The sequence below is a fragment of the Hylobates moloch genome, unplaced genomic scaffold (genome assembly GCF_009828535.3).
Source record: "Hylobates moloch isolate HMO894 unplaced genomic scaffold, HMol_V3 SCAFFOLD_18, whole genome shotgun sequence".
Classification (NCBI taxonomy): Eukaryota; Metazoa; Chordata; class Mammalia; order Primates; family Hylobatidae; genus Hylobates; species Hylobates moloch.
The window spans coordinates 49296861-49323382 of NW_026652293.1; the positions used below are offsets into that span (position 1 = coordinate 49296861).

At 36.7% G+C, this 26522-nt stretch overlaps 2 protein-coding genes and 1 pseudogene across 3 annotated transcripts in view; 1 reads left to right on the top strand and 2 right to left on the bottom strand.

Annotated features, from left to right (window-relative positions):
* KCTD3 (potassium channel tetramerization domain containing 3) overlaps positions 1-15322 on the top strand; it is a 58728-nt gene extending 43406 nt beyond the window's left edge. Inside the window, exons 14-18 of one of the 2 annotated variants that reach the window (XM_032136483.2) lie at positions 1620-1775; positions 5369-5465; positions 12408-12592; positions 12675-12813; positions 13576-15322. In XM_032136483.2, coding sequence (XP_031992374.1) covers positions 1620-1775; positions 5369-5465; positions 12408-12592; positions 12675-12813; positions 13576-14137 — 1139 coding nt within the window. In that variant the 3' untranslated portion in view covers positions 14138-15322. The remainder of the gene's footprint in view (positions 1-1619; positions 1776-5368; positions 5466-12407; positions 12593-12674; positions 12814-13575) is intronic. The other variant, XM_032136484.1, reaches the window with a different exon arrangement.
* A 94-nt stretch (positions 15323-15416) lies between these two features.
* Positions 15417-26522, bottom strand: part of USH2A (usherin) — a 798563-nt gene continuing 787457 nt past the window's right edge. The window contains exons 71-72 of the mRNA XM_032136481.2: positions 22274-22495; positions 15417-19366 (exon numbers count right to left, since the gene is read on the bottom strand). Of these exons, the coding sequence (XP_031992372.1) occupies positions 19277-19366; positions 22274-22495 (312 nt within the window). The 3' untranslated portion in view covers positions 15417-19276. The remainder of the gene's footprint in view (positions 19367-22273; positions 22496-26522) is intronic.
* LOC116458149 (small nucleolar RNA SNORD116) lies at positions 23497-23583 on the bottom strand (annotated as a pseudogene).

The window sequence follows — 26522 nt, forward strand, 5'->3', positions numbered from 1 at the left end:
CTTCTAGAAAATTCTCCAGTAGCAGAAACTTTGTTGTGTTCTCAGCACTTAGCATAATTCTGACACATAAAAGATGCTGAATAAATGTTATGAAATAAGGCAACTCAGTTCTCTGAGAAAAATAGGTCGTTTTGAAGGGTTATTATGATGTTTAGATGATAATGTATAGAGATACTCTGTAATAATTGCTATTATTTTGGTGGTTGTAATGTTACTGTAGGATGTGAGACCAAGGAACTACTTTGTAAAACTTGTATTTTAACATCAGATATTTCATGTAGGTTTGAAACTTTTGTAAGTTTGTCAAGAGAAATATCCTTTTTAACAAAAAATCTGGAGTATTTTGTGTATACTCAGTTACGTTATTCTGCCACCTGGTGGATATTAACACATATGTAATGACATTGTTTTCCCTATAGTGCATTTTAATCCCTTAAAGAAAAACTTTAGATAATGTCTAATATTAGCAAAATTGACGTAATTGTCCAATTGAATCAACTAAAAATATTTAAATTATTTTTCTGAATCCTGTAAGCTTAGTAGTGAAATCAGGAAATGATTTCCCATGAAACTAAATAGCCTAGAACAAAATGTCCCCTTTTCACCAGAAAACTGACAATCTAATAATTGAGAATTTTGTTATATAAGAATAGAAAGTACACAGATGTTTCTTATTGCTGTTTGCCAAAATTAAATTTCTTTCTAAAGTTTTGTTTAAAATATGTGTAACTGTAGAATATGTAACACATTTTTATCCAGTAGTAAATATTATGTATGTGTGTATATAACAAATTTTAGATACTTTCCTAATATTTACTGATGAGTTCATAGTTCATTCCTTATAATAACAGATTTTCTAAAATCGTAAATGGCAAAATTAGTATATTTTTTATTAAAGCATGCCAAAAAAAGTAGTTTTTGCATTAGTGATACATTTTATGGTGTATATTTTCAAATAGAATGTGTACTCAGACAAAAAAAAGTAGAGCTAGACGAGGAGACATTTCAGTATATGCTCAGTTAATATTCTATTCACAAAATAAATAAAACTAATTGGAGTATGTTTTTTAAATACAGACTTTATATAAAAATAATGCTCAGCTTCAGTACAGAATCTTGATTTTCCTTAATGTAACTATGAGTGGGCAATAAATAGCTGATTGCTCAAGATGTTTGACAAATGTCGTTTGTGCCAATAATTTTTCGGTAAGTTCTGATCTAGGTTAATAGTTGAGTAGCATAAGCAGAAACAGTTTCTATAGTTAGGAAAAATAAACTAGGAAACTGTTTACTATGTAGTTTAGCCACAGAACAGGATAATATTCTGCATCTTTTTTCTTACACACACATTATTTTTAATCTTTACTACATTTATAACCTATAAGCTATTTTTATGAGGATCTGTAGGTTTACTTGACGTACCTTATATTTTGCAGCAAGGTAAAACATATTCAGTTTTCTCACTTTTGTTAAGTAGTTACAAATCAAGTATAGTTTTAAGATAAATATGTCATTTGCCACTTATACTCTGATCTGTTTAATGTAGATGATAGTGAAAAAAGCTAAAATGAGTTTTTAAAAGTAATTTTGTATTCTTTTGTGTTCTCTTTCTCTGCTAGTCTGTGCAGATAATAATCATGTCCGGACGTGGACAGTAACACGATTCAGAGGAATGATCTCTACTCAGCCAGGTTCTACTCCTTTAGCGTCATTCAAGATACTATCCCTGGAGGAGACAGAAAGTCATGGTAGCTATTCCTCTGGAAATGACATAGGTGGGTTAGGTTATTTGGGGGCATTTTTAGATACTATATTAGCTGTTCAGAAGAAGCATATCAACTAATAAAACCACAAAAATGAGTTTTAAATACAAATTTTCCATTTTAATTTTGAAATCCTAAACAGAATTTTAGTGTATTTTTCTGATTAAATTCTATAAATTCACAAAATTATTTTATTGCAACATTTTTCATTAAAATGTTAGGAGAGCAAATTTTTCCTCTTATTAATGTTTCATCATTTAAAGAACATCATCTTCACATGTTAACTACTTTTACTTATTATTTAAACTATGATAGCTGTGTACATTTGACATTTGAAATTTTTTTTGTTAATCTACTGAAAATAAAATTTGAAGCTAGAAAAACGTCTGTTCCTATAAATGAGAGTCATTTTGATGACATCGTAATATTCATTAGGAAACAACGTAGCATGTCTCCATTGATATTTTCTGATTTCAGCAAAAGGTGTATAAGTTTAGTTTAGATTTTCTCTCTATACACCATACATACATGTGCACATGGGCACTCACACATCCACACGTGTGCATACACATATAGAGTCTTCATAGAGATAGATCATTCCACCCCGGCCCCATTTGAAGGAATCTCACTGTCCTTATAAGCTACTTAAGAGAATTCTACTACCACAGCCTTATTATTTTTAGAAAGAGAAATATGCAATGTTACCAGTTTTAACAGTTGTTATATAATCCCAGTTCTCTGCATGATTCTAGGCACTGGAAGTTTATATTGTCATTTATTCAACAAATATTTATTGAGTACTTGTGTTCTAGATATTAGAAATTTTAAAAAGTGCGGTGAACATCAACTTACAATGTAGTGAGCAGTGGGAATTAAAATAAAACAGTTGTATTTTGCAACTCTGCTAAAAGGCATAGGTCAAAAAGAACCCAGAGGAGATAGTGCCAGCATCTATGTTAGAGGTTGCAATATATGCTCTCATTTAATCTTGACAATTTAGGAGGTAGATACCCCACTTAATGTTGACAGAAGCTGCCATTCAGATAGAGAACACACAGAGGTTTTAATGTTTGAACTGATACATGAAGGATAGACGTTTGTTGGGTATGGAAGTTTCTAAGGTTGGAACATTCCTGGCAGAGAAAACAGCAAGTTAAAAGGGTAGAGGCCAAGGGAACTTGGCAAGTTTAGAAAATGTCAAGAAGGTCATTAATTGTTGGATTATAGGCTATGTGGGTAAGAATAGTAAGACATACTGAGTGAATAGGCCAGTGCCAGATCGTGGAAGGCATCTATACATCAAACTAAGAAATTTAGATTTTATCTTGTAAGTAATGGGGACCTTTTGAAGAATTTGGGAATGATACTAGATTTGTGGTATATATAATTCATCTTTCAAGAGCATGCAAGAAGACTTGACAGTGAAGACTTGAGAGGGTGAAGCAAGGAAACCAGAAAGGAGGAATTTATTAACCAAAGTGCATGGTGGTCATTGACTAGATGTGGCAAGCATGAGAGAGGAAGGAGTCTAAAGTGACCCTAAGGATTCTTGAGAAATGGAGTAGCTGAGTATTATTTACTAAATAAAGAAATATAGAAAGAAGAACTTATTTTGAAAACAAAGGTGAATTCAGACTTGTATGTTTTGAGTGATGATGCATATGGATATTCTGTGGTATGAAGATATACCTGGTTCCTGGAGAAAGACCTTAACTAGAAGTTACGTTTATGAGTATTCAGCATGTAAGAAGCACCTGAAAGCCCCAGCAGTAGATGTAGTATTGTTCAGGGAGAGCATGTGTATTGTGAATAAAGAGAGATTTATAAACAGCCCTGTAAATTAATTATAAAACCCAGTAAGATAAAGGGGACAGGGAGGTTTTTCATTCCTCTTTATAGTGGTATTTAAAAAATATATATCTTCAGAGATAAATGGACCTGCAAATTAGTGGAACAGAGTAGAGTCCAGATTCAGGAGAGTGGTAAAGGTGGAATCTACATTGTAATGGGTAATGGGGTAATAGATATTGGAGATGACCATGAAATAAAGAAGTATTGGAGCTAGTTGGAAGGCAGGGAAGTTCAAAGGTCCTATTTTTACATATGATCTTAGCCAAAAGGCCAAGAAGCGATCAAAGGTCATTTTTTTTATTCCTCCAACTTTCTCCCTCATTAAAGTTAAGAAAGATCTAGGAATATTTTGTATTCCAAGGAAAGGAGCCAGTTGGGAAGGGAAACTATAAATGGGAGGTGGGGGAAGAGAGAGCAAAGAATTAAGTTATGAAGAATAGGTTATGGGTCAATCTCATGTCAATATGAAGTTCAAGGGGAGAGAAGATACAGTTCTATAGTCTTCTCATTCCTAGTTATTTTATTCTGAGTTATTTTATTCATTGTCACTATTTTGACTTTGTTTATGAGTTATTGAATGAGGACTGTCATTTCGTTTTAATAAAATTAGAGATCAGAAAGTTCCAGTTATTGAGCAACTGCATAGTATACTGAAGAGCCAGACAGCTTAGGTTTGTTTGAATTCCACTTCCATCATATAGGACCTATGAGATCTTTGGTTAACTAATCTCTTGATGCCTTATTTTTCTCATCTGTAAAATGGAGATGGTAATTAATAGTACCTCCCTTATGTGGTTATTATGGTGATTAAAATGAGTATATATTTGGAAAGCATTTACAGTGGCACATAGTAAGTACAGTATAAGTATTAGCTAATAAAGATGACATTGGTTCATTTAATAAGTACATGTATGTTCATGTAACATAACTTGGGATATATTGTCTTTAAAGCTAAAATAATATCAACTTACAATTCATAAAAAGTATTGTAAAAAGATTTACAATAAAACTTTTTTTCTTTACATTGTTGTTCAGGATCTTTCTAAAATGTGATGGGCTATTTATCTGTCTTGCCAAATACAATAAAGTGAAAATAATTGAATCTTTCCTTTTAGATTGAAAGGCTTCAGGGTGCAACTCAGTAGTACATTTTATACTGTACTTTAATCTTCATACTGTGTTTTTCTCTTTTGGTTTACTGATTACCTTATACAAAATTGTGTGTGTGTTTTTCTTTAATTTACATCTTTAAAAAGAAGAAATACTAAAGGAAGAAATGTGGTTAACAGAAGCTTCAACTAATTACATTCCATCTGATGAAGTTTCACTTTATATTTTAAGATTTTGTGTGTTGTCTTCTAAAAAGTAAAATCAGTACATGAAATGACTTAATGTATATGTCTTTTTTAAGTTATAAGAATCTAAGCACATCCCCAAAGATAGTAAATATCTTAACAGGTCTCCTGCTAGTACTGTTAATGTAGCACCTTAGGAAATTTTTTTCTTTTAGCTTTTACAGCCTTAGTTATATATAAAATATAATTTAGAAATAATTATGTATTTCTTTAAAAATTTTTAATGCAAGTTGAAGTACTTGTATACATTTATTGCATGTCTGATTTTGAGCTGAAATGTGATACCATATTGATACCTATAAGAAATTTTTTTCTTGTATTAATATTAATGTTCCTTTTGTAAAATGAAAAAAAATAAAACTTTAATTAATTTTTTGACGTTTTTGTTTTCTGATCAAGGACCTTTTGGAGAGCGAGATGATCAACAGGTGTTTATCCAGAAAGTTGTTCCCATCACCAACAAACTATTTGTAAGACTCTCATCTACTGGAAAAAGGTAGCACTTTATTGTAAAAATATTTGTATTCAGAAGCCACCTTTTGTCTTACAAAACATATGGCATAATTTGACATACTGACCGAAGAGTGCTACTAGAAACAAAATTGTTGGGACAGAAGTCTATTATCTCATAATCATAACTTAAAATTAAGACAGTATACTTTATGCTTACTTTCTGGGATTTAAGAGTTTCACTGATGCTGTGGACCGTTAGGAGGGACTAGTAATAGAATAAGAACAGTGAACTTTTTTTCATGGCCAAACATAAATACTTATTAATTTTGTTATTATAAACAGTTTCTATCTTTAAAAAACCTAGAACTTAAATATTTTCCATCCCATATAAATCTGTATACATTATTGATGTTTCTCAAATAAAACATATTACAGATTTCCTGATTCAGTATCCCCTTTTAAAATAAAAATGATATTAATAACACTAATTTGCATAATCTTGGCACAGCTTACAACATAGCACCCATTTTTTTTCTATTTTAGACCTATTTCCATCTACTTTAACATGGAGAGAAATTGTCTCCGTGAGAGCAGGATTCCTGTCTTTATGCAGTCTCTTCAGTATTTGTATGTGAATGCTGCCCTTATGCTTCCATCATATGGCACTGGCAGTATTCGTCTGCTTGTCTTCAGAAATTATTTCTATTCAAACTTAAAGAACATAGTCAATTTGCTGGCAGACGGCTGAACTAATTCTGGCACTTCCTGTTACTAGCTATGTAAATACAACTCAAGTTATTTTATTTCCCTTATCCCAGTTTCTTTATAAAATAAGGTTCAACGACTTTGGCAGGATATCATAGGATAAAATAAATTTCAAAAATGAAATATCTCGCATAGTACCTAACCATAATAGATGTATAGTAGAAGTTAATTTCCTCTTCCTTTTCTATTGACTGAAATATTACTTCTTTTAAAATTATTATTTATAATCTCAGATTTTGCTTCAACATTCCTCTGCTTTAAACAAATTTTTTTGACGATGAGAACACATGGACACATGGGAGGGAACAACACACAACAAGGAGCCTGTTGGGGGTGAGGGGGGCTGGAGAGAGAGAGAGCATCAGGAAGAATAGCTAATGGATGCTGGGTTGATCTATGCAGCAAACCACTATGGCACATGTTTACCTGTGTAACAAACCTGCACATCCTGCACATGTACTCCAGAACTTAAAAGTTGCAGGGAAAAAGTTTTTTGCGTGTCAAATAAATGAAAAAAGTAAAATTCCTGTTAATTGTCTATTAGGAAGGTTATTGTTTTCATTTTATTTATTTATGAATGAGACGGAGCCTTGCTCTGTTGCCAGGCTAGAGTGCTGTGGCATGATCTCGGCTCACTGCAATCTCGAGACGTGTGTCTGTTTGTGTCGTTTGCCCACTTTCTAATGGAGTCATGTTTTACTTGCTGATTTGAGTTCCTTATAGATGCTGGATATTAGACCTTTGTCAGATGCTTAGTTTGCAGATATTTTCTCCTATCCTGTAGGTTGTCTGTTTACTCTGTTGATAGTTTCTTTTGTGGCGCAAGTTCTCTTTACTTTAATAAGGTCCCACTTGTCAATTTTTGTTTTGTTGCAGTTGCTTTTGGAGTCTTTGTCATGAAATCTTTGCCAGGGCTGATGTCCAGGTTGATATTTCCTAGGTTTCCTTCTAGGGTTTTTACAGTTTTAGGTTTTACATTTAAGTCTTTAATCCATCTTCTGATGATTTTTGTATGTAGTAGGAGGAAGGGGTTGAGTCTGAATCTTCTGCAAATGCCTAGCCAGTAATCCCAGCACCATTTATTGAATAGGGAGTCTTTTCCCTGTTATTATCAGCTTTGTTGAAGATCAGGTGGTTTTAAGTGTATAGCTTTGTTTTCTGGGTTCTCCATCCTGTTGCTTTAGTCTATGTGTTTGTTTTTGTACCGGTACCATGCTGTTTTGGTTATTGTAGCCTTGTAGAATAGTTTAAAGTTGGGTAGTGAAACATCTCTGGCTTTGTTCATTTGCTTAGGATTGCTTTGGCTATTTTATTTGGGCTCTCTTTTGGTTTCATATGAATTTTAGAATAGTTTTTTGTTGTTGTTGTTTTTTTTTTTTTTTTTCAGAGACGGAGTCTCACTCTGTCGCCCAGGCTGGAGTGCAGTGGTGCAATCTCGGCTTACTGCAAGCTCTGCCTCCCGGGTTCACGCTATTCTCCTGCCTCAGCTTCCTGAGGATCTGGGTTTACAGACACATGCCACCACGCCTGGCTAATTTTTTGCATCTTTAGTAGAGACGGGGTTTCACTGTGTTAGCCAGGATGGTTTCGATCTCCTGACCTCATGATCCGCCCACTTCCGCCTCCCAACGTGCTGGGATTACAGGCATGAGCCACTGCTTCTGGCCTAGAAATAGTTTTTTCTAATTCTGTGATAAATGTCGTTGGTAGTTTGATAAGAATAGCATTGATGTCATTACTTCGTGTAGCATGGCTATTTTAACAATATTAATTCTTTCTATCCATGGTGATGGAATGTTGTTCCACTTGTTTGTGTTGTCTGCTTTCTTTGAGCAGTTTTTTGTAATTCTTGTCATAAAGATCTTTCACCTCTCTCATTTGCTGTATTTCTAGGTATTTTATTCTTTTTGTGGCTTTTGTGAATGAGATTGCATTCTTGATTTGGCTCTCAGTTTTAATGTTAATTGGTGTATAGAAATGCTACTGATTTTTGTACATTGATTTTGTTTTTTAAAACTTTGCTGAAGTTGTTTATTAGATCTAGGAGCCTTTGGCAGAGACTGTGGGGTTTTCTAGGTATAGAATCATTTTATTTTCATTTTAGTGTTACTAATCCTGTTGATTTTAAAATTTTATGGCTGCATTTTCAACATATCTGTTAATATTTTGATGAATAAATTCTTTGAGAGATGAATTTTTTACATCAAAGTTCATTATCTCAAATTGCATAAATTACTGTGATGTAGTGTTCTCTGCATATTTAGTGAAGAAATTGCCAAATGTTATTAAAACTGGTATCATAACATTCTCTAACAATGTAGTATATCATATTTACTTATTCAATTCTAATATCCCCTCTTCTGTTATTTCTAATATCCCCCTTTCTGTTATCTCTAACAGTAATACTGTGCAATTTCTGCATGATAAAACAAATTCTATAATTTTTAAGTTTATGATTCCAAAGGAAAAGCTATAGTTACAAAAATAACATGCAGAAATTACTCTGTAGAATTGAATAGAAAATTAGCCCTTTATAAAGCTATAGTGAACCAAAGATTTTGTTTAAGGACGGTTCAGGCTCTTAATAGTGAGAAGTGAAATGAAAGGGTTTTATTTAAAGGAAGCAAGAAAAAACTTTGTAGAAAATTTTAAATAAAGGAGTAGTTTTAAGAAATCTATCTCTGCCAGGCGCGGTCGCTCACGGCTGTAATCCCAGCACTTTGGGAGGCTGAAGCGGGCAGATCACAAGATCAGGAGATCGAGACCATCCTGGCTAACACGGTGAAACCCTGTCTCTACTAAAAATACCAAAAATTAGCTGGGTGTGGTGGCAGGCGCCTGTAGTCCCAGCTACTTGGGAGGCTGAGGCAGGAGAATGGTGTGAACCCGGGAGATGGAGCTTGCAGTGAGCTGAGATCGCGCCACTGCACTCCAGTCTGGGCGACAGAGCGAGACTCCATCTCAAGAAAAAAAAAAAGAAAAAAGAAATCTACATAGGGGAAAAAAGATCAAAATTATGTTTGTTTTGTGGAAGCAGAAGGGTCACAGCGGATACCCCTATAACAAGATAGGCTAGCAAGAGAAAACATTACAAATTGATTTTATTATACTTTTATATGACATGAGAGCCTTCAGAATGAAGACCCAAAGACACAAGGAAAAGTGTGCATTTTTATGCTTAGGTTAGAAGAAGGAGGGACAGCCATATACAACTGTGACTGGACAAAAAGTTGTAAGTTAACAGAAATAGACTGAGTAGGGAACTCCAGCAGAGACTGTCTCTGTGTGGCGTTCCTTTCTCCCAGGGATGGGGCAGAACCCCTCTGTAGTGAGGGCCTTAATTTCTTTATGGCTAGCTATTCACAGAAAGATAGAGAAATGTTAGGGTAATATTTTTGTGCTTCATGGCTAGCTTTGGGGAAAGAGGGTTCTGGTTTCTGTGAGCCACCTTGGGGAAAAAGAAGATTGTCTCTATGGCTTGCCTTGCAGGTCAGAGAGAAACTTTGCTTCTGAGGGTATTTTCTGAGACCCAAGTTTTCATATGCATACAAATTTTGATTTGTTTTATTTGAAACATAAACAGGACTCTGAGGAGGGTGTTGTTGAACGTGTTAAATCAATTTACAGATACTATTTAAAAATAAATATAATTCACTAAATTGTGATCATCTTGATAATTACAGGAATAAAATCTGATAAATCGTCACCTATTTATGATTTTAAAAAACCCTAGCAACTAAAAAAAAGGGGAAATTTTAAAATCTGATAATGCTCATGAAAATAATTCTTTCAAACTTTATACTGGCGAAATATTTAAAAACTTCCAGGTTGGGTGCAGTGGCTCATGCCTGTAATCGCAGTACTTTGGGAGGCTGAGGTGGGCGGATCACCTGAGATCGGGAGTTCGAGATCAGCCTGACCAACATGGAGAAACCCCATCTCTACTAAAAATACAAAATTAGCCAGGCATGGTGGCACATGCCTGTAATCCCAGCTACTCAGGAGGCTGAGGCAGGAGAATCGCTTGAACCCAGGAGGCAGAGGCTGCAGTGAGCCGAGATCACGCCATTGCATTCCAGCCTGGGCAACAAGAGCAAAACTCCGTCTAAAAAAAAAAAAAAAATTTCCTTTGTGTGATAATTGTGAAATATATATTTGGTCTTTGTCTCTGTTTCCTGGTATATTCCTTCAAAAAGTCTTCCAAATGATGTGTCTTTTTGTATGCCAATGAGTTGACTGATGGCAGGTCACCAGAAAGACCAAGATGGGAGTAGAAGGTTGGCACTTTCAGCCCCACCCCGCAACCTTTGAGAAGGGGAGAGGAGCTGAAGGCTAAGTTGATCATCAATGGCCAATGATTTAATCAATCATGCCTATGTAATGGAGCCTCCATTAAAATAAAATAACTGAGTTCAGAGCACTTCCAGAGAGCTGAAAACCTGGAGGTTCTGAAGGGTGGCGTGGCCAGGGAGGGCATGGAAGCTCTATGCTCCTTCCCACACACCTTACCCTGGGAATCTATTGTTCATCTGTATCCTTTGTAATTAACCAGTAAACGTGAGCTTTTCTCTGAATTCTGTGAGCCACTCTAGCAAATTAGTTGAACCTAAGGAGGAGGCTGTGGGAACCCTGATTTACAGTCAGAAACACAGGCAAAATAACCTGAGGCTTGTGATCAGCCTCTGAAGTGGGGCTCAGCTTTGTGAGACTGAGTCTTCTACCTGTGTGATATGACAGATAGTGTCAGAATTAAATTGAGTTAGAGGACACTTAGCTGGTGTCTGCTGCAGAATCGATTGCTTGCTTGGTGTTTGGTGAACCCCTCCACCCCGTTTGGTCACAGAACCCTTTTTGTTGCCAAGGAGTGAAGGACATTCTGCCCTAAAATGTGCCAAATTGGTATATTGAGTATTTTGAGGTGAAAACATTGGAGAAATTATCATTTCAGAAGGGGATAGCTGACTTCTCTCTTCCTACATGCAGCAAGCCAAAAGATTTTCTGGGAGTTTTATCCTCCCTGTACCAGGACAAGAGAGTGGGAACTGGGGGCTGCAGTGGACCTGAGTGAATATGCTTACCTTCCACTAGTTTTACATTGTCCCACTATATATATATATAATGTATATATATAAAATACATATTTAATATATATTAAATATATATTGCATATATTTAATATATATGTAATATATATATTAAATATATATAATATATATGTATATCTTCTAGTGATTCCCTTAGAAATTTACTGCCTCTAGTCAGATTTTCTTTATCCTGTCATTTGTTCTACAGTTTATCATTCTTTGTCTAAATTGTATAAAAGCATCTTGCTTTGGCCACTTCTTTGGACCTCACTCTCTTGTGAAGATTCCCATGTACATGTAAAACTAATAAAATGTATATGCTTCTCTCTTGTCAGTCTGTGTGGTGTCAGTTTGGTTTCTAGATCCAGCCAAGAGCCCACATAACTAAAAGGGCATTTGGAGGTAAACTTTCACTTTCCTTAGAGTTGATTGTTGCATGAGAGTACAGGAAAAACACTTTGGTTTGTTTATTCCTGTATTCACAAACCTTGAGATCAAGAATGAGACTAGGATAGTCTTTATCACTACATGTGGGCATGTAGGAATTAACTTTTTCCCTCCTTTTTGTCCAGCCTACTAGGAAGCTCATCTAAGCTTCATATTCTATTCCTGTATGCTCCTCAAATTCATGTGGATTGTATTTTTTCTTTGTCTATTTTTTTGACCTTGCGTTTGCCTATACCGATTTTTCTTTTTTAATGAACTCCCTCAACTCTTTTGAAGTAGGCTGGGATAACTAATTCGGTCAAGTACAATTCAGTTAGCCCTTACATGACTTTGGAAACATCATTTGCTGATGTTATCCCTTGGTTTCCTCATTCGTCAATGTGGATAATAATTGTTCTCTCTTAGGTTCTTTTATCTTTTATGAAAATCAACTAAAAAGCCTTAAAAATCTTTTTTTAAAGTTAAGAGTATTATCCTAATGATGGATACAATATGGGCCATCTCCATAGAGCTGTATATTTCTTCTGGTTTCAGATTTTAAAGATTTACACATAAATTTTAAATGATTTTTTTAAAGTCTTTTCTAGTATAACATGTTTGCTTTCTTTCTTTCTGTCTTTTTAGTTTCATAGCTTCTTTTTAAATAATTGCTCATTCCCATCAGGGCTCTTTCTGCTTTTCTTTTGCAGAATATGTGAGATCCAGGCTGTTGACTGTACTACAATATCCTCATTTACAGTGAGGGAATGTGAGGGATCCAGTAGGATGGGCTCAAGACCAAGGCGCTACTTGTTCACAGGCCATACAAATGGCAGCATTCAAATGTGGGATCTGACCACTGCTATGGATATGGTTAACAAAAGTGAAGATAAGGGTAGGTTCTCATACAGAAAGATGTTTGTCACAAGGTTAAGCTTTTCACTTAAGTGATTTTAATGACTATTTGTTCTCCTAAGATGTAGGTGGTCCAACCGAAGAAGAGCTACTCAAATTACTGGATCAATGTGATTTGAGCACATCTCGCTGTGCTACTCCTAACATCAGTCCGGCAACTTCCGTAGTTCAGCATAGCCACTTACGAGAATCAAATTCTAGGTAGGTTAAAGAGTTGGGTATTATAAACAAAATTTATTTCTTTTGGGGAAATTGAAATATTACAATCACATAGTTGTTCTAGAAAGCCATACTTCTCAAGGTACATTTTAAATTCAGACATTATGTTAACTTTTTAACAGTTTTACCAAATTTCTTGATAGGCATATCTGGTTCTTTTCATAGAAAAACATTTTTTGCCTTTTAACTTATTTTGTGAATTGCTGCCAAATTGGAAGCCTATTTATGTGATCAAGAATTTATTCAAAGGAAATTAGGAAAATCACATGTCACCTTAGTTAGTATGTGAAGCTTTAATTATTGTCCTGTCTCAGGGACAGTATTTATCTGTGATTCTATTATGTTGTCTAGTCTTACATTTAAGCATTATGTAATTTTAATACAAAGTTCCATAATGTCTTTTTAGTTATCATATTGATAAATTCCAAAGTCTGAAGAACCAAGGGCTAAATACTGAATTATGTTGGTTTCATATTAGTTTCAAGGATTTTTCCTCCCATCTTTTTTTGGCTGTTCAAAAATTCAGTATGTCTGTGAATATATGATGGTATTATTTGCATTGGTAATTTTATATACCATCTATATAATAAAGAGTACTTGATAAGTATATTTTTACAAAGAGAAATATGGATATAATACACTTTATATATTTATATAGTGTGTTTTATTGGTTGTTTAATTAATATGTTCCTGAGAAATCACAGAGTGAAATCTGAACTGTCATTTTTACAAACTGTATTTCAGCCTTCAGCTTCAGCACCATGATACCACCCATGAAGCAGCTACTTACGGTTCCGTGAGGCCTTACAGAGAAAGTCCTTTATTAGCAAGGGCAAGAAGGACTGAGAGCTTTCACAGTTATAGGGACTTCCAGACTATTAATTTGAACAGAAATGTAGAAAGAGCTGTCCCTGAAAATGGTAACTTGGGTCCAATACAAGCTGAAGTGAAAGGGGCAACAGGGGAATGTAATATATCTGAGAGAAAGTCTCCTGGAGTAGAAATAAAAAGTTTGAGAGAATTGGATAGTGGATTGGAAGTGCATAAAATAGCTGAAGGTTTTTCAGAATCCAAGAAAAGGTCATCAGAAGATGAAAATGAAAATAAAATAGAGTTTAGGAAGAAAGGAGGATTTGAAGGGGGAGGATTCCTTGGAAGAAAGAAAGTTCCCTATCTGGCGTCATCACCAAGTACTTCCGATGGAGGAACTGACTCACCTGGTACTGCGTCCCCATCTCCTACAAAGACTACTCCATCTCCTCGGCATAAAAAAAGTGATTCTTCAGGTCAGGAGTACAGCTTGTGAAAACTCACCAAAATGAATAGTTGTTCTGTTACATTTAGATGAAAGTTAAACTTTACTGAATTTCAATACATTAGTTTTTACACTAAAACTTTACAAGATAAAATTGGACTTCATTTAGTATCTTTTTAACAGAATTACTTGGAATAATGAGATACAATAATCATATCTCTTTTGACATTTTGGAAATTTTTTTAATTTTACAAGTACATTTAACAGATGATTTATAAAGCAGGAGTCCATTTTAACACTTACCGACTTTTTTTGGTTTGGAAACATATTACCACGTCTTAATAGGATGGTGCCCATATAGGTGAGCATCCCTTTAGATCATGGGAACCAGCAGACTGCATTCCTAATCTTCATTATGCCTGAGACTTGTCTTGCGATGTTACCTTTAAGTGAATCACATAATTGTCTTTGGAACTTGGTCTCCCAACCCTTATTGTGATTGCAAAGTGTTTACCAGATATTTGATGAGGTGCTATGTTTGTGAAAAACATATCATGTAATTCAAAAACACTATTGATATTGAATACCAGATGCCACTATGTAGTAAGTCTTTTAGGATGATTTTAATTTAGTCTTGCGTCATTTTCTGATTCTCATCATTGGGAGTTCTTAAATCCTAGCAAGCATTAGCAATATTAAATGCCAAAATTCCATTGAAACTTTCAAGTTGGAGCAATTGTCTGTGTTTGAAAAGATGAAATAAAAATAATAATCAAGGGCAAAGCTTTGAGTGCCCAGAAGGTAAAGCCGTACTAGTTGCTAACCTGTCTTGTTTTAGGAGCCACTGTTTTTTTTTTTCAGTGTTAACAATCATGTTAATTAAATTAAAACACTATTTTGTTCACTTGTAGGACTGCAGTTCTGAATTTTGGGTTCAAGATTTTGGCTGCTGTAAGAATGTGAATTTGAATGTATTTTGAATTGTAAGAGCAAAAGAACGTTTTTGTACAATTTTTTTTTCATTTAATTGGAATGATCTTCAGGTTTCTGCAAATAGGGTAATTGTAAATTTAAAGCATTAGCATTTATTGGTGAATAATGTATATATCCCCATTCCAAGAAATATAAGTGAGTGAAGTTGAAATAAAATCTTTAAAATTTACTATATTGCCAGTGGTTTCACAACAGTTCTCTTGTATTTATTTATCAATTAAATAAAAAAAAAGATTATGTCAATGCGTTTTCAGTTATTTAAGTAACAGTTCTGTTTAAAGTGTGCTATATATGTTTGTTCATTTCTTTGCTTCTTCCCATAATTAAAAAAAATGTGGGGAGGGAGAACTTAATATATGTGGAAAATAAGTTATATTATCAATGAAAGAAAATATTAGGCAAATCATAATTTCAAAATTACTAAGATTGTAATTATCTTACACCCTTCCTTCTTCCTCTTTATGACAGTTATGTGAAAGTTGGGTGGGCAAGTAAGAAAATGAAAGAAAAAACTAGACTAGTGGCCAGGAATAAAAGGCCATTAAAAAGAATGTAGTGACTATTACGTAATAGAATCGCATAAAAAGGAAACTGACTATACTAGATTGCATTACAGTACAAGTCAAATCTTGTTTCTTTCTTTTGCTTACAAGAGATTGAACCTTGATGTTAGAGCAGTGGTTTATGTCTACTCTGACACTAATTTCTCAGATTGCCCCCATTATGCCTTAATTTTTTCATTATACCTACCTCAGGGTTGCTGTGGTGGGAAGAAAAAAAATTGAAATGAGTCTATGTACTTTGTGTGATTGATGAAAATGAAAACAATCGTAATTTTCATGGAAAGAAGTATTTTCATACCAATAGGATAAGTGTTGTTATCCTCATTTCACAGATGGGATCACTGAGACCCACAGGGGACAAATAACTTAGTGACAAGGCTTATTACCTACTGAGCCAATTTTTGAACCCAAGTCTTCCTGTTTCAAGAGTCTATGGTCCTGTTCCTGGCTCTTATCCAGGCTTATGTATCAGAAATGGCTGAGGTTAGACACATGGTTGCCCAGGCCTTACTCCCACTCCAGTCTTGCTGAATTTGAATCTCTGCTGGTTGAGACATAGTAGTATTTTGGAAAAAATAACAGTTCATTCTAATGTACATTGTTGGTTGAGAAATTACCCAGAACATCCTACTTTCTTAAACAGGTACAGCTTTATCATCATTTATGTGTAACTCAGAGCTGTTAAGAGTATTTTTTAATAAATAGATTAAGCCAGAATTAGTTCACATTTAAATATTTATTAAGCAAACCATCTTTAGATTAGTTTACATGATATTTGTGCATTGGAAATCAACTATTCATTTGTGACATAATTAAATTCCTTATTAATGAATTCTTCCACTTGGACTATGTTTTATTTACTGATGTGTTCATGGATGCCAGCATGATTTTTACATCAGTATATGGTACCATAACAGATTAATATTTGGGTTCCATTTAGTGGAAATTACAGTAGATTATCTATAAACACATTTCTTAGAGTTTATAAAAACAACTGCACTCTTATCAAACAGTTAAATATTAAGAATAACAAGACATGGTAGTTCGTAAACTGAGAATGTGGCATGTGTACAATTGATAAAACGTGAGTCAGGAGATTTAAATTTAAAGAGGTTCATCAAGAACTGCTCATTGTTTATAAGGGAGAAGGGGTGAGCCAAGGAGCATAGTCCCTGTGCATAGCATATTATTCCTGTACATGATTTCTTCCAGATTGTGGAACATCAGTGGGTCTCAACATTAGAACACCTGGAAGCTTTAAAAAGTAGTAATGCCTCAGCCGCACACCCCAGATCAACCGAATCAGAATCTCTAGGTGTGAGTCTGCATGGTTTGTATAATAGAGGCTTGGCACGCAATACCACTTAAAGTAGCAAAGCAACATCTTAGGGTTCTTCTCTGAAATAAATACAAGTAAACTTAGACATTTAGCAGGGGACAGAGTTCTGGGCAGAAGCCATACAGGCTTCTGTCTGCCCTAAGCTATGGAGTCAAAATGTAAATGATTCAGCTAACTGAGTTCATGTCTAATTAGATGATTAAATGGATAATGATCCAAGATAAAATCCCCTGCAGTTCTGTATTTTTTTTTTTTTTTTTTTTGCGTTCTGTTAAAATTTTATACTGTGCTTGTAAAAATACACAGTGATAAAGGTACCTGGTTAATTTTTCAAAAATCAGGATAAACTCAATCTTCTGAACCTAGCAAAGCATATTTGTAGACTATTCTTTGTGACTAGCAAACTGTATTCTTAGAAGAGTCCACCAAGGATTAGAATGCAAGTTTGTGACCACTCCTTTCCTATATACCTTAAGTAGCTCACAGGAGGTGGACACAGCCTTGGTTAATGCTTATTTGTGCCAGCTTTAAACAACTTTATTGTCCCAGAATCGGCATATGGGAATAAAAACCAGTAAACTAGTCAATCCTATATTTTCATTTCAGAAAGTATAAAAACTTTTGGCGAGAAATATGTATATCATATTTTCTACAGTCACTGCCAGATGTGCACAATTATTTCAGATGCTTTTTTGTTTATAGCAGTTCTAATAAGGTGGTAGAACTTCTGCTTAATACTGGCCTGTGCTTTTGACACTTATGGTTGGCAAACTTTGTCTAGGAGTTGGTCAGTCTGAGGAGCTGCTCTCTCACAGAGCTAGATGAAATCTCAATACCCCAAAAGTCCACAATCTTTTACTCTTGGGCCCTGGGGTAATACATTGTTTTCAGGCAGAATAAGTAAGACTATCCCTTACTTTACAAGTTTTTGCCTGCCTCTGGGTGTAGATTCACAAAGTATTGTGACTATTGTGTGTTAGACAGAGTCATAGTATTTTCCTGGGGTCACAAAGACCTTTAAGGATGAAGGAAGACGAGGTTTTCTTATTCTGTTTTCCATGAAGAACAAATTTAAATATCTGATTTTACCTGGATGATTTGCAAGAATTCTTGCCATAGGACTTTCACCAATGACTTCGTAATCAAACTAGAGCAGATGACAGACATTTTTGAACCATGGTAATTGGTACTGTTGCATATCATCTGTTCTTACTGATTCTGTGGCTAAAATAATGGGTAGTTCTCCAAAAAGAAGGGATAGAGTGCAGAGTAATATATACATGATATACATATATATACACATAGGTATAGTCTTGTCTTTACATGTATATATGCTAATGCTAGAAGGAACAGATACATTTTTCCTTTTAAAATTTCATGCAGCCTAATATTGCAAATAGAACAGTAGTTTCCATTTGAAATGTGCTAGGTTGAAGATGTCAGTATTCTCTGATATTCAGTGAATTGACAGAATTTTATGAGAAACTGTAGTTTCAAAACTATAAAATATGTGAAATAAAACCATTGGTTCAAGTAGAGGTGTTCCTAGTGAAACACTTTGTTTTCTCCTCAAAATGTATAAATAAGCTGTCTACTCCTTAGATTTTTGGAAAATTCATAAATGCAAGAACAGGGACATGTATGTGTAAGTTATGTGTTGCCTTGTCAAAAAGTTTGGTGAGTAACCCTATGTATTGTAAATAAATAGAACCTTCAGCCTTGTCAAAAAGTTTGGTAAGTTACCCTATGTATTGTAAATAAATAGAACCTTCAGAAAAGTTTGTTGACCTGGTGCAAAGTTTGGGATTCATTTAGCAGCTGTGATCATTAGTATAACTATTATTGCAGGATTGTGTCAACCCTGACAGAAATGGCAGATAGACATGAACAGCAGTGACATCCTTTCAATAGAATCATTTAGTTTTTGAGCCAGTAACTAACTTACTACTTCTAACAACTGTGAGCCATCTTGAAATTGCCACTGATTATTCAGTTAACCAGGAGCATTACTGCCAAACAGAACCAAGTGACAATTACATACTTCTTTGTCTTCCACAAAATAAGAGCAAACCAAGTATTTTCATATGAATATTATCTCTCATTTCAGATGAGAAAAATATCATTTCTTAGACCTCTATTAGGAAGAAATGCTTTCAAAAACAGTCATCTTTTCTTTAAAGAATTATAGGACAATGAACAATGGCTTTTCAGCATTTATGATGTGTCAGTGATAACCCAGGAGGAAAGGGGTGCAGAGCTTGCATTCCAGGCTTACATCTGCCGGGTTTCCATCCTTTACAGGTGGGTATCCGTGAATGTGGTGCGTTCCTTAGTCACTGAGCTGAAACCCTTGATGGCATTCATCAGGTCCTCTTCATCCACATACTGAAAAATAAGCCAATCATCACCGGCTACATACTTGCTATCAATAGTATTTGCTATCAATTTATAGTTATATCAATTAAATGTAAAAAGTAATAAGTATTAAAGGCTTAACATTAGATTCTCAACACCATGGTGGGGTCTAAAACAGTCCTTGCCTTACATTTCTCTTGTTGAAAGGATCACATCACATGCACGCATGAACTATAGACTAATTCAAAATGTATATGTGATTTGAGGGTTATATTGTGTCATATTTTAACCTTTCTAAGCCTCAGAAGCCTCAGTCTACTCATCTGTAGAGTGGGGTGTGTGTGTGTGTGTATATATATCTATTTGATAAAAATACAAAAATTAGCTGGGGGTATATATATGTATTTTTAATATATATACATACACGCTATATATACACTACATCTATTTATATATACTATATATATTTTTAGTATGTATATATATGTATGTATGTATATAGTATTTTTAGTAGAGACGGGGTTTCACCATGTTGGCCAGTCTGGTCTTGAACTCCTGACCTCAGGTGATCCGTATATGTACATATATATACACACATATATATGGATTTAGTTCAAATAGTAAATGGAAGAGGCAGAATGCTAGCTATTTGTGCTCCATTTCTTTCCACTCTTGTGCTGTATTTTGTATTTATCAAATAGGGTTAGTAATGTTGGTTATAATGTTACAATAAACAGATAACTTGCCAAGTACTGGCACCTTCAAAAGCTTGTTATTGAATCCCTTTGCACATTGCCCATTATTAGTACCATAAAAATCAAGCAAAAATGACAATACAGTATAATAGTTACAAATAGGAGCTCTGTAGTCAGATGATGTTTTTAAGAACCCAAACCCATAAAAATAATTGCTAGCCGTGTAATCTGTCATTAAATCACTTATCTCTCTAAACCTCAGTTCTTTTTGTAAAAAATGAGGATGATAATAGAACCTACTTCCTACAGTTTGTGAAGATTAGGTGTAATAATTCATCTGAACTTTCAATGTATTATGTTGAATGTATAGCAATTGCTGTTTTGCATGTCAAAAATGATCAATTAGCAATTTATTATTTCAACCGAATATAATTATCCTTGCCTTTTAAAAGCTTTAGATCTGAAATGGAATCATGTAGTTGAGGTTACAACAACATCAAACAGCCTGTGATTTTAAAATGCGTATTATATATATGTATATATTATACAATCATTCTGAACAGGCCAGACGGACTGTACATTTTTTTATATAGTGTTAGGGAACCTGGATCCAAGGAACTCCCTTTATTATTTGCTATTAGTCAAGAAAGGCTTCATGGAAGTCATCAACTTTTCAGTGAAGGAAAAGTGAGAACTTGGAGGAGAAAGATGAGAGCAAATCCAAAAACAGAAGCAGATGAAACGGAGGTGAATAATTTTACCCCAGAGGAGTAAACACAGGAGCTAACTTCCTAGCTGGTTATCTGTTTTCTTTTCTTTTCTTTTCTTTTCTTTCTTTTCTTTTCTTTTCTTTTCTTTTCCTTCCCTTCCCTTCTCTTCCCTTCTCTTCCCTTCCCTCCCCTCCCCTCCCCTTCCCCTTCCTTCTTTCTTTCCTTCCTTCCTTCCTTCCCTCCTTCCTTTTTTTTCTTTTTTCAGAGTCTTGCTCTGTCACCCAGGCTGGAATGCAGTGGCGCTATCTCAGCTCACTGCAACTTCCGCCTCCCAGGTTCAAGCAATTCTCCTGCCTCAGCCTCCTGAGTAGCTGGGATTACAGATGCGCTCCACCATGCCCAGCTAATTTTTGTATTTTTGGTGGAGATGAGGTTTCACCATGTTGGTCAGGCTGGTCTCTATCTAACTCCTGACCTCGTGATCTGCCCACCCCGGCCTCCCAAAATGCTGGGATTATAGGCATGAGCCACTGTGCCCAGCCTATCAGTTTATTTTCTAACAGGCCCAATGGAATGGTAGGTACTGCAGCGGGCATCCAGGAAGTTAGCACAATGAAATTTGATGGTTGGCAAAAATTCTAGGATTTTTGTTATTGCAGCCACTCAGAGACTGATAATAAATATTATATCACGAAGAGGTTACCTTTCAAAGAACCAATGATTTGTACCCACTGGACTGAAATTGTGAAAGATGAAGCTTATAAATAGTAACACCCTCATTTGTCATCATTTCCTAAGGTTTTGGAAAGCAACCATGTTCACCTGTTGATACAAAATATTCTTTTTGCATCTACCCATACACCAATAGGAAAAGGCAAAACAAAAAAAGTACCTTTTTGTTTTAGTAAAACAAGTGCTTGTATTTTATGCCTTGTTTTAGGCCCATTCCAATGTTTCCTGTCACCTTCTGCTCCAAGTATATGAAGTATAACCTGTTTGCTGCTTATTTATTTATTTATTTTTGATACGGAGTCCCTGTCACCCAGGCTGGCATGCAATGGCACGGTCTCGGCTCACTGCAACCTCCACCTCCCGGGTTCAAGCAATTCTCCTGCCTCAGCCCCCCCAGTAGCTCGGATTACAGGCGCCCACCACCACACTTGGCTACTTTTTGTATTTTTAGTAGAGACAGGGTTTCACCATGTTGGCCAGGCTTGTCTCGAACTCCTGTCCTTGGGTGATCCACCCACCTCGGCCTCCCCAAGTGCTGGGATTACAGGCATGAGCCACCACACCCGGCCAATAAGCATTTATTTTTAAGCATCTATTGTATACCAGCAGAACAAGACAAAGTTTCTACCCTGCTTATCAAACAACTGAAGTAACATTAGTAAACCGGTTGTTACTACCTCACTGGGTAAGTGCTCAGAGGCGAGTGCCATGGGGCAGCATTCGGTGAAGTACAGGCAGCTCTGTACCAATATTTTTTCTGGGATATTTAGCAAAGGCCCTGTATGAGGAAACCAACTCACCAGTCCACTGTTGTGGCCCATGATGGCTTCCCACAGCGAGTCGTCCATCAAGACTTTCTTGTCTTGATCGTCCATGAGCTGGCTGACGCTGCGGTGAAGAGAACCCTGGGAGTAGGTTAGGTTGGTTTGGCTTTGACTCGGGATGCGCAGGACACATGCACTCCGGTTGCTGTGGATACTCACGGGTGTCCCAGACCGGAGAATTTTGGTATCGGCTAACCCCTGAGAAGGAAGTTGCTGTGAGTGATTCACATATGAAGAATATGGGTTTGAAATATGACAGAGAATTGTGTCTCACACATTGTCAGTGAAGGGAATGACTGTCTCCTAACAATTGTCACATTGTCAATGAAGGGAACAACTGTCACCTACAGAATTTAGCAGCTATGAGCACCCACAACATGGCGACCCTGGGTTTCTTGGTAAGAACGATGAGATGATGAGCTAATACTCAAGTTAGGTGGCCAGTGTTTTTGGCACCTAGAGAGCTCATGCACTGGTGCTCTGGCTATTGTTCCCTGTGGGGCAAGGGCTTGCTGCATTGCAAAGTGGTGGGGCAAGGCAGACGGATGGTGGGTGAACAAGGTATCTTCTTCATACATGTCAGCACAGAGCCTCCCTCTTGAGAACACCCCTCCCCCAAAACAGCCAAAGATAACAATATTATTTCATGGTGGTCCACTATGTGAGCTCCGTTTGTCTTTCACTTTAAAAGTCCTGGATTTGTGTAGGGAAATTGACTCCTCCCTCCCTCATTTCTCATTCCATATTCCTCCTTTTCTTATAGGGTTCCAGCCTCCAAATTACATCAGGTCTGATATTAACATTAACATCAGAGAGAAAAAGTCACTACATAATTTAGACCTAGAATGCGCCTTAAGATAAAATCTGGTTGCTCTAAATATCTGAGGGCTCTGATTTAGCTGGTCCAATCAGTGAAAAATTTTTGCTTTTTCTTTTCTTTTCTTTTTCTTTTTCTTTTTTTTTTTTTGAGACGAAGTTTTGCTCTTTCGCCCAGGCTGGAGTGCAGAGGTGCAATCTCGGCTCACTGCAAGCTCCGCCTCCCGGGTTCACGCCATTCTCCTGCCTCAGCCTCCCGAGTAGCTGGGATTACAGGCGCCCATCACCAGGCCTGGCTAATTTTTGGTATTTTTAGTAGAGACGGGGTTTCACCGTGTTAGCCAGGATGGTCTCGATCTCCTGACCTTGTGATCCGCCCGCCTCGGCCTCCCAATTCTTTTTTTAGTAGAGTTTTTGCTCATGTTGTTCAGCTTTCCAAGGAATGGATATATGGAAGTCATCGATGATCTGTTCCTGCTTTTCACTGTGCAGTCAACACACCATGCAAAAGGTCATGCATTCATGCAGCACGCAGAGGTACCTCAAAGTGCATGGTGTAACTTTTTAGGGTGACATTGCTTGACACATCAGATATATCAGCCACAGAGTCAAACTGAGAACAAATGGCAGCATCAGTCCATGTTAGGAACAGTTTCAAACACATTCCTTGCATTTCTCCATGACAGCATTATCATACCCATATTTAATACTGCTCTGATGTATATATATATATCCTATGATACATACCTGCATATGTATATATGTGTGTGTATATATATGTGTGTGTGTATATATACATATATATGTGAATATATATGTGAATATATATACATATATATGTGAATATACATATATATGTGAATATATATACATATATATGTGAATATACATATATATGTGAATATGTGTGTGTGTGTGTGTGTGTGTGTGTGTGTGTGTGTATATATATATGTATGTAGAGAGAGAGAGAGAGAGAGGAAGTTGGGTTTTGCAACTAAAACTTCGTAGTGAGGCCGGGTGCAGTGGCTCATGCCTGTAATCCCAGCAATTCGGGAGGCCGAGGCAGGTGGATCATTTGAGGTCAGGAGTTCGAGACCAACCTGGCCAACATGGTGAAACCCTGTCTCTATTAAAAATACAAAAATTAGCCAGGCATGGTGGCAGGCCGCTGTAGTCCCAGCTACTCAGGAGGCTGAGGCAGGAGAATTGCTTGAACCCAGGAGGTGGAGGTTGCAGTGAGCCGAGATCATGCCACTGCACTCCAGCCTGGATGACAGAAGAAGACTCTGTCTCGAAAACAAACAAAGGAATTTAAAAAAAACTCCTTGGTGAGTGGAAATTAATCGATTAGTGTCTAAGGTAAGTACCACTGCCAGTATTTGTTTAGTATTGCAGGGAATGAAAGGATCTTCAAACCAGTAATTAAATAACAAGCAAAACTTGAACTTAAACTTAGCTGTACTGTATACTGTATGGCCTTGAAAAATGTTGATGAAATACAAAAGACACTCTCATTCCCTGGCACTTCTGCCTATTTCTAGAACTGCATTCAGAGTATAGCCTAAAATCCTTTTGCCAGTTTGGGTCTGATGTTCAAAGGGTATCTTACCTGTTCACAAGACAGGGGTGCTTGGAAGAGGGTCATAGTAGCACTGAAACCAGAGTTTGTCAAATGAGGGGGAGAAGTGTTTGTGTGTGTGTGTGTGTGTTGTAGGGGCATAGCTCATTGACCTACTCAAGTGAAGAGACAGTCAATCTGGAAAACTGAGCAGGTGAATCTGGCTTGTTCCTATTCGGATTCTTCCCCTTGAGTGGATTCTTTCCCACCTGAGTAGATGAGGCGCCCACAGTCACCAACAAGGACTTTATTTTGCTCTACTAATACAAATTGTACTCTCTTTAGTTTGGCTAATTTTTGACAATGTCTCTCATGGTCTCCAACTTTGTGAGAGCAGTTTGGTTTAAAAATATTTGTAAAAAGCAACAGAAGAAGACTTGCAAGTACACACTGCCAACTGGATAGGATTAAATTATGATTCAACAGGCTCAGGGGAATTCCACCCGGTGCCCTGGTGTATCCCAGATTTCACTTCTGCTGAGACCTGCCTGCAACGAAAGGCCTCCCTGCTGAGGATGAGCCAGTTCCCTGGGCCCAGAGCCCCTGGCAGCCAGCCAGTCCCTCCATGCCTTCTCATCCTCACATCTGACTTGGTCTTGGCCACTCAGTGAAAGAATCAGTTGGGTGCCACTGTGCATTTCCCTGATGGTAAAGGGTGTGCAGGAACAAGGTGTTTACATTCTTTTGTCCGCTTTTCCCAGCTGAAGCCTAAGTCTGTCCCCAGAGGCGGCTTAGCCTGTATGGTGTCAGGACTGCAAGGTCTAACCAGCACCCTCCCACCACCTGTTTCTACTGGTTATCAAACAGTATACACTGCATACAGGGTTTGTATTACATTATTATTTCATTTTCAGCTGTTCCCAAATTTTGTTGTCAGACTTCTTTACTTCTTTTTTTTTTTTTGAGACGGAGTCTCTCTCTGTTGTCCAGGCTGGAGTGCAGTGGCGTGATCTCGGTTCACTGCAAGCTCCACCTTCTGGGTTCACGCCATTCTCCTGCCTCAGCCTCCCGAGTAGCTGGGACTACAGACGCCCGCCACCACGCCTGGCTAATTTTTTTGTATTTTTAGTAGAGATGGGGTTTCACCGTGTTAGTCAGGATGGTCGCAATCTCCTGACCTCGTGATCCACCCCCCTCAGCCTCCCAAAGTGCTGGGATTACAGGCGTGAGCCACCGTGCCCGGCCCAAACTTCTTGAGGTTCTGGTTAAAATGGCAGATTATTGAGTTTCTCCCTCAGAACTTCAGGTCCTGCTCCTCCTATGTGACGCTGATGCAGATAGTTCATGGTCCTCACTTTGACAAAATGAAGCTTAACAAGACTCATTAAAACCCTGAGCAATGGGGTTATATCCAGAGTAACATAACATCCCCACAAGAAGGTTGGAAGTGTCTTCTGGTCACTAAGTTAACCAAGTAAGGAAGACAGTGTTCCTCCTCGTGTAGGATTGTGACACAGAGGTGCCTGCCTGTAAGGACTGGGTCAAAGGACAGGAGAATGTATCACTGAAATGAGTTCTGGACATTGCTGGTATGTGGGTACGCTTTCCTGTAACTGCACCTCACATTACATATAGATGTGCCCAGCAGTGCTTAGGAATTTCCCTTTCACTACTCCAAGCACTCCATAGACCCTAGGATCGATTTAGCTCATCTCCCAGGCTAAACAGATCTCTCCTGCCTTCTTCTCTCTTCTACTGCCTTCCTCTAGCAGCAGTGCAACTTCTAGGAACATGGGCTTCTTAAAGAAAGTTATTCTTTAGCAAGGAAAAATGTTGAAGTATCTGCTCTTC